The sequence below is a fragment of the Helianthus annuus genome, chromosome 5, assembly GCF_002127325.2.
Source record: "Helianthus annuus cultivar XRQ/B chromosome 5, HanXRQr2.0-SUNRISE, whole genome shotgun sequence".
Taxonomy (NCBI): Eukaryota; Viridiplantae; Streptophyta; class Magnoliopsida; order Asterales; family Asteraceae; genus Helianthus; species Helianthus annuus.
This window is the reverse complement of record NC_035437.2, coordinates 126,605,989-126,615,130: the sequence shown is the minus strand read 5'-3', so window position 1 is coordinate 126,615,130 and position 9,142 is coordinate 126,605,989. Positions and strand designations below refer to the sequence as shown.

General features: G+C 38.2%; 1 protein-coding gene and 1 long non-coding RNA gene across 2 annotated transcripts; both read left to right on the top strand.

The window, feature by feature from the left end:
* The first annotated feature begins 3,745 nt into the window (after positions 1-3,745).
* On the top strand, positions 3,746-5,107 carry LOC110939131. Its single transcript, XR_002591995.2, has 2 exons — positions 3,746-3,987; positions 4,791-5,107. It is a non-coding gene; the product is annotated as an uncharacterized LOC110939131 (long non-coding RNA).
* A 786-nt stretch (positions 5,108-5,893) lies between these two features.
* On the top strand, positions 5,894-8,622 carry LOC118492158. Its single transcript, XM_035989968.1, has 3 exons — positions 5,894-7,730; positions 8,097-8,361; positions 8,508-8,622. Exons 1-3 carry the CDS (start codon positions 5,894-5,896, stop codon positions 8,620-8,622), a joined length of 2,217 nt encoding a protein of 738 aa, XP_035845861.1.
* Positions 8,623-9,142: the final 520 nt, after the last annotated feature.

Sequence of the window (9,142 nt, the reverse complement as noted above, 5' to 3'; positions counted from 1 at the left end):
AGCCAGTGTTAGGCAGCTCATTGAGACGAAAAAAAATAAATCGAGTAAACAAATTAAAACAAAAAGCCTTTATAGTTTTGCTAAAAAAACTAAAACGATGGGAAAAACGTAATTTTTAACTGAGGGCGAAATCATAATTTTAATTCGGGGATAAATCGTAAATTAAATGGACCAATGAGGTAGTGCCAGGAAGCTGCCGGCATAACAGTAACTTTACACTGGGGGCAAAATTGTAATGTCACCAGGGAAACAAACAAAAACAATTGGCAAAATGTAAATTTAAGTTGAGGGCAAAATCGTAACTTGGCTGTGAGAAAAAAAACTAATGGCAAAAGTATAAATTTATACGGGGCAAAGTCGTAATTTTGAACCGAGGGCAAAATTGGAATTATTAGCTGGGAGCGAAGGCGTAAATTTATTTTTAAGTGGGGGTAAAAACATCTTTGAACTGATGGCAAAATCGTAATTTTAAGGGAAAAAAATTAATGGCAAAACTGTAAATTGAAACGGGTAAAATCGTAATTTTTAACCGAGGACAAAATTGAAATATTTAGCTGGGAGCAAAAGCGTAAATTTATTTTTAAGTGGGGGCGAAAACATAATTTTGAACTGATGGCAAAATCGTAAATTTAAATCGGGATAAAATCGTAAATTTGTTGGACCAATACGGGAGTGCCAGGCAGCTGCCTAGCACTATTATCCCTGCCGCCCATCTAGTCCAATGAAAGGCCACAACTATTACCGTGTCGGTGCCGACACTTGGTTTTGTTGTTGTTGAAAATAGGTTGGCGTCTTTCTTTATCGTTATCTAAATTTGGTTTACTTTTTTTTTTTTTGAACGGCAAATTTGGTTCACTGACGGACCACTGGAGTATCATCGTGCCACCAGCGGAACCACCCGATCATATCCATCTCCACTAGGCATAATGTCTATACACGAATTCAGAAGGAAACCCAATAAATATGGGAAAACCCCCCTTATGAGAATCGAACCCAAGACCTATTGATCTTAAAGTCTTATCTCACCCCTAACCCCTAAGATGCCACTAGTTTACTAGTTGTGCAAACATAAATATTCTCTATCCTACATTTATAAATGACTTGTACACTAACTTTTTTTTGGGTTTTTTTTATATTTTGTCTTTTACATTTGCAATTGACTTGTATAGTAACTTGTTTTATGGGGTTTTTTTTTATCTTTTGTCTTTTTTTTTTGTTTTACTTTTTATTTTTTTTTGTCTTTTCTATTTTTGTATATTTATACCTTTCAGTTTTAAGTGTTAACATTTACAACCCGTTAATTTTTTAAGAACTTTGTAATCAGTTTTACGTATTTATTTTTATGTATATGTTGGTATAAATTCAAATTAATTTACGCTTAGACGTAAATTTTTCTCAAAAATAAGTTAGGTCAAATATAATATTTTTTTATACTTGTTATTATATACGTTTTTCAGTTGATCTACATTCTGACGCAATTTTTTTTCTGAAAATAAGTCGGGTCAAATATAATACATTTTCTTGCTTATTTTTATGTATGTTTTCAGTTCTACGTTTTGACTTAAATTTTGTTCGAAACAAGTTGAGTCAAATATAATACGTTTTCACTAGCTAGACAGTATAAATTCGAGTCACTCTACGTTCCGACACCGCTGCAACACGTCGTAAATGTTTTCTTATGTGCTTATTTTTATGCACGTGTTAGTATAAGTTCAAGTTGGTCTACGTTTTGACGTAAATTACAATTAGCAAGTTGTGTAAATAGTGCTTTCATCCTAGTTGTGTTTTTGTTTCTTTCTTGATTTTTTTGGACTTTATTATTTTTACTTTTCTTTATATTTAGTGTTTTAGTTTAAGGTTCTTTTTTCATTAAAGTTATATTTAAGATATAGTTTACATTTCCATTGAAAATTAACTTAAAATCAGCCTGTCTCGCTGTCCAATTTAAATTTATTTTTAAGATTTTTGGTCGATGTAAAACATGTTTTGTATGATATAAGGGGGTAAATAAGGGGTATATTGGTAATTTGAAGCTTGAAAAGTTATAAGCTGGCCAAGAAGTCACAATATTGTGACTTCTTAAAAACTCCTTTTCATTCATCTCAAAAAGCCATTTTCAAAAGCACTTTTCAATTTGTTAAACACTAAAATGACTTATTGGCTTTTTGATTAAGCCAATAAGTCAATAAGTTACTTTGAAAAGCTTAGCCAAACATGCCCTTAATAGATATGGAATGAGATTAAGTTCATTCGAAAACATTTCTTTAAGAGTTAAATCTCATTGGTTTTGGTCATTTTGTCAGTTTAGTCCAAATGTTTCATTTTTCGCTTGTGGGTCTAAAAAGGTCTCACCATTGTCATTTTAGTCCACTGGGTTAACTTCATCCATTTTTTCTGTTAACGAAAAGGGCAATTCGGTGTATATGGCCGAATTGTCCTTCTAGTTAACAGAATTACATATAAAATGACCGAATTGTCCTTCTCGTTAACAGAAAAAATGGATGAAGTTAACTCAGTGGACTAAAATGGCAACGGTGAAACCTTTTTGAACCCACAGGCAAAAAATGAAACATTTAGATTAAACTGGCAAAATAGTACAAACCACAGGGACTAAAATGACATTTAACTCTTTCTTTCAAATGTGCACTATCACCTACAACGTTAACACCTCCACCACAGCGGAAGAGAGGTGGCAGTGTAGGTAGTGTCAAGAGTAATTGTGATCCACTGCCACTGTCCACTGTCCACTAGACAGTGGTAGTGGACAATGGCAGTGGGTCGATGATGGGGCAACCTAAATATATACAAATCTTTTTACAAATCTTATATCCAAATTCAATTTATTTCACAAATTTCAGTTCCCTAAATATGTACATGAATCAAACACACCCTAAGACTAGGGGTGTTAAAAGGGTTGTGTTTGTGGGTTGAACCCGAACATGACATGTACCCAAAAATTGTGTCAGGTACATAAATCCGAACATGACACGAATATTCACGGATTGATCTGAACATGACCCGTTTAACCTAAAAAATATTTTTAACTTTTTGGTGCATATTAATATATTCAAAATAAAAGTTTACGACAAAAAAATACGAATGTATATAAAACAATTATGTAACACCCTAAAATGGTAAATGATAAATAAAGAAATTAACTTGGTTAATGAAAGTCATGGTATAGTGATAACTAGTTAAATAAAAATGCTTAAGTAAAATACACTCTCTAAGTGGGAGGGCTAGTTATGTAATTAGTGAATAAATGGGTTAATTAAGAAATAATTAAAACAAAAACACAAACACTGGTGTGTGTGTGTGTGTGTGTTCGTACGATCCAGGGGAGGAAGAAAAGGGGAGCCAAACCCTAGCTACTAGAAATCAAGCAAATTGAGTCACAATTTGTGTGAAATTCCTATGCATGAGCCCTAAAAATCAAGCATCTAACCTTGGATAGTAAAGAGGTGAGTTTTAATCATGAAAATTATGAATTGTAGAAAGATGGGTTCAACCAAATCTCGAATTCTTGTATCAAAAAGGAGAAATCTTAGTTAGAATTTCTCTCTAGAACAAGAATCATGTTGATTTCTGGCTTGTAGGAAATATATTGGTTAAACCCCATTTGTTGAAGTTGAGTTAAGATTAGTAGGATCATAGTGTTAAGAATCCTTGTTATCTTGATGTATGATCTTGATTGTAGTACTAGAATGATAATTAGATTGATGTAGAATAGAATAACTATGTGAAATTGAATGAATGAGATTGTTGTGTGATCATAAACTCATGGAACATGCTTTATAGACTTGTACCTTGTACCATATCCATAATGCCTACCATGTGTTCGATAAAATGCCTAAATGAGGAATGTATGTGTATTTTGGAAAAATGGTAGAATGAAGCGATAAACTAAACAAAGGAATGAATGTCGTGATGTAGGCATAAAGGAAGAAGGTACAAGCACCAAGAAACCGGAAGGCGCGCAAGATCGAGGTAAGTTTCGTTTTACACGAATCTTTATTATATTTCTCGTTTATAATAAATTTAATGTAAAGCTATCCTTGTATAACGAACGTGACAATGTAGTAAGTAAGCGACAAATCCCTTGTGGATTTGGGTATGCTAATGAAAGTAATGTTTAGTTTGTGCTAAACCCAATTTCACGGGTTGAATGTGTATGCTTAACTCTCTACGAGAGTGTTTATGCTAAACCCAATTTCACGGGTTGAACGTGTATGCTTAACTCTCTACGAGAGTGTTTATGCTAAACCCAATTCCACGGGTTGAATGTGTATGCTTGACTCTCTACGAGAGTGTTTATGCTAAACCCAATTCCACGGGTTGAATGTGTATGCTTAACTCTCTACGAGAGTGTTTATGCTAAACCCAATTTCACCGGGTTGAACGTGTATGCTTAACTCTCTACGAGAGTGTTTATGCTAAACCCAATTCCACGGGTTGAATGTGTATGCTTGACTCTCTACGAGAGTGTTTATGCTAAACCCAATTCCACGGGTTGAATGTGTATGCTTAACTCTCTACGAGAGTGTTTATGCTAAACCCAATTCCACGGGTTGAATGTGTATGCTTAACTCTCTACGAGAGTGTTTATGCTAAACCCAATTACACGGGTCGAATGTGTATGTCGAACTCTCTACGAGAGTGGTTATGCCTAACCCAATTATTGGGTTGTTGTATGCTTAAGAGTAAGAAGGTTTTATATGTATAAAGCTAAAACAAAGGATTATGATTTTCCATGAGATAACTAACCTTTTAAATTGTGAATGTTAATGTAGGTAAAGCACCTCTTTAGGCGATTTGGAGATATGGGACGAGCACATGTTCAAGCCTTATGATACCAAGCGCTTCCGCAACTTATATGCATGCTTTTGGGTCATGTTTATTACTTGTTAAACTTGTTGAAATGTTTTAGAATTGAAAACTTGTTGTTTTTGTTGGGATGGTTTTATGTTAAATAGGTCGTAGTGTAAACGTTGTAAGTTATGTCAAAACAGGGGGTATGCTCGTTTTACAAACGGGTCATGCCCAAATTTTGTAAAAATTTTCTATTAAGTGTCAAAATTGTATTTCAATGTCCGAAAGATCTTGCTTAGCATGTAATTTAGTATTTTAGAAAAAGTGGTCCTAACAAGTTGGTATCAGAGCCAAGGTTTGAGGGATTCGAGCTTTTAACGCGATGCTTGAACTCAAACCAATGGCTCGTTCGAAAGTGTGCTCGCTCCCGAATCGCCAATGAGGTAATAATGTATGATTTCGATAAATGCTAGTATATGTTATGAGTTTAAGATGTAAGGTTAAGTTAAATATGTGAAGTAACAATTATGGGTAGCGAAACAAGTAATTCCGGAACCTGGGCAGCTGGTACGGACCTGGAAGTGGGTTAAAACACAAAAAAATGAAGTTGCAGCGAAACGATCAGGGGAAGGCCGTCGCCGACGCCCTGTATGTCCGTCGCCGACGCCTTATTTTGGCCGACGGCCTAAGTTCCTGTCTACGGACCTTTTACCCGACGCCCATTTTTAAGAGCCGTCGCCGACGGGCTACCCTGCCGTCGCCGACGGCTAGCGCGGGACTGGTTCGTTGATTTGCCTTGTTTTTACCCATTCTAAGTTCCCGTATCAATTGAAAGCCTACTAAATTGTGATGAAAAGTCCATGTGGGACTTCATAGGTATGGGGAACCATAAATAGAAATTGTGAAGTGATGGACTCGAAATAATCGGAGGTGACGAGTCGAATAATATGAACGAATAGTAAAAAATTTAAAAAGGCAAGTAAAATGCAACTAAGGGAAGGTGGATGAAATAAACTTGGAATAATGAACTATGACGTAATGAAAGCTTGTTAGTTGTGTTAAATATAAATGTGATGTTGTGTAGATGGCCGATGCAAGAAATATCAATGATGATAATGATGATAACAATGATGCGGCTAGACAAGAAGCATTCGAGAACAGAGTCACTGAGGTAGCGGAAGGGGTTATACAAGCCAATCTACCACGGTTGGCTCAAGAAGTAGAAAGCCGAGTTCTGGGTGTGGTGGATGCTATGATGACCAGTAGGTTTGAAGAATTGAAAGAATTAATCGAAGGATCCAAGGGTAGAGGTAAGGAACGAAGGTGCACTTATAAGGATTTTATGGCATGCCATCCGACGACGTATGACGGTAAAATAGATCCTGTTGAATGTCAAAGATGGATCTCGAACATAGAGGCGGTCTTTATACGAAGTCGGTGTGATAAGGAGGATCAAGTGATGTTCGCTACCGGTTTACTAACCCATCAGGCGAAGGATTGGTGGGATGCTCATAGCAAGGAGGTAGGCGAAGACAAACTGCAAGTTATGACTTGGCAGGAGTTTAAGGGACCCTTCATGAGATATCATTGTCCTCAGTCGGCCATCGACAAGATTCAGGAGGATTTCTTACGCCTCCGGCAGAAAAACGAATCAGTGAATGAAATAGCAAACAATTTTATGGATAAGATGAAGTTCTGTGGAGAATTGGTAACAACAGAGAGGATGAAGATAAGTCGCTTTTATGGCGTGTTAAAAGCAGAAGTTAGAGAGTTCATCACTCCCTCAAAATGTGAAACTCTTGAAGAGCTCATTGATTTAGCGCGGGATAGAGAGATCGAAATTAAAAGGCAAGAGGAGCGAGGTGAAAAGAGGCCGAGTGAAAAAGGTGCAAGTTTTAGTCCATCCAAAAAGGGGAAGTTTCAGGATCAAGGAAGAAAGGGTAAGTCGAAGGGTGGGATTACACCATGCAAGACGTGTGGAAAGCTCCATACCGGAGAGTGTTTGTTAGGTAAGAAGGGGTGCTTTAAATGTGGTAAGGAGGGGCATTCGTCCTATCAATGCCCGGATAACCCAAAGACTTGTTTCAACTGTTTCGAAAAAGGGCATATCAAGTCGGAATGTCCAAAGCTTCAACAAGGGTCAAAGAAAGAAGATAGGAAGCAAGAGGGTTCTAGGGCAAAGGGGAGAATGTTTCAGATCACGTCTGAAGAAGCCAAGTCCCAGCCAAATGTGGTCTCAGGTATTTTTCTAATAAATTCTATACCGGTTTACGTTTTATTTGATACCGGAGCTACCATGTCGTTTATCTCTAGCGAAATTGTTCAACATCCATCCTTTAAGATTGAACGAATGTCGATGCCCTTAGAAGTAGAGATAGCAGATAGCAAAAGTTTCTTGTTGCACGAAATATGTAAAAATTGCAAATTGACCATTGAGGATGAGGAGTTTGCTATTGATCTTATCCCCATGATCTTGGGGGAATTCAAGGTAATAGTGGGTATGGATTGGATGTCTCAAAACCACGCGGAGATAAATTGTGAAACCAAAACCATACATCTCCGAGCCCCAAGTGGAAGACGATTAAATGTACAAGGCGAAAGAAAGATGGAAGCGAAGCTATGTACTCTCGTTCAAGCCACTAAGTACGTGCTCAATGGGAGTAGAGCATACTTAGCTTACGTAGTAAATACTCAACAAAGCTTCCCAAAGCTTGAAGATGTTGAAGTTGTGAACGAATTTCCGGATGTATTCCCGGAGGAATTGCCGGGACTCCCTCCCGAGCGAGAAGTGGAGTTCAATATCGAATTGAATCCGGATGCGAAACCAGTCGCGAAGGCTCCCTATAGATTAGCTCCCACGGAAATGCGGGAATTAATGACACAAATACAAGACCTCCTAGACAAAGGCTTTATACGCCCAAGTGTGTCGCCTTGGGGAGCGCCCGTCTTATTTGTTAAGAAGAAAGACGAGTCGATGCGCATGTGCATCGACTATAGGGAGTTAAATAAGCTAACCATAAAGAACCGCTACCCTTTACCTAGAATTGACGACCTTTTCGATCAGTTACAAGGGGCGAGTTGGTTCTCCAAGATAGATCTGCGATCGGGGTACCATCAGGTTAGAGTACGAGAAGAAGACATTCCAAAGACCGCATTTAGAACCCGTTACGGACATTATGAATTTTTAGTTATGTCCTTCGGGTTAACAAATGCGCCGGCGGCATTTATGGACCTTATGAACCGTGTATGCCGACCCATGTTGGATAGATCGGTAATTTTATTCATAGATGACATTTTGGTTTATTCACGAAGCAAAGACGAACATGCGGTACATTTGCGTGAAGTACTTGAAACTCTCCGTAAGGAGAAGCTCTACGCAAAATTTTCAAAGTGTGCCTTTTGGCTTAGGGAGGTACAGTTTCTGGGGCACGTGATAAATGCGGAGGGTGTTATGGTTGATCCTTCAAAGATCGATGCTGTAATGAAGTGGGTTCCTCCGAAAAATCCAACAGAGATAAGAAGTTTTCTGGGTCTTGCTGGATACTACCGAAGGTTCATACAAGATTTTTCCAAAATAGCCTTACCCTTAACAAAATTGACAAGAAAGAAAGAGAAGTTTGTATGGGAAAAAGAACAGGAGGAGGCTTTTCGAATGTTGAAAGAAAAACTATCAAGTCCCCCGATCCTAACGTTACCAGACGGAACCGAAGACCTGGTGGTCTATTCAGACGCTTCACACCAGGGATTAGGTTGTGTTCTAATGCAAAGAGGGAGAGTTATCGCCTATGCTTCGCGACAATTGAAGCCTCATGAGGTGAACTACCCCACACACGACTTGGAATTAGCGGCGGTAGTGTTTGCATTAAAGATTTGGAGGCATTATCTATATGGGGCAAAATGCACCATTTACTCGGACCACAAAAGCCTTAAATATTTCTTTGAACAGAGAGACCTAAACATGAGGCAGCGGAGGTGGTTGGAACTTATCAAGGATTATGATTGCGATATCCTCTACCATCCGGGGAAGGCAAATGTAGTAGCCGATGCATTAAGCCGTAAAGAGTATCCACCTCCCATAAGAGTGAAATCCATGAAGATGATAGTTACTCCACGATTACTCGAGGCAATACGCGAATCCCAGATAAAGTCGCTTGGAGCGGAAGACCTGAAGAGGGAACGACTAAAAGGTGTGATCGATAATCTAGAAGAAAATTCGACCGGGCTTAAGACGCGGTTCGGCCGAATTTTGATTCCGCGATTCTGCGAAGCCAAAGCTGCCTTGCTCGACGAAGCACATAAGTCTCGATATTCGGTCCATCCCGGGGCTACAAAG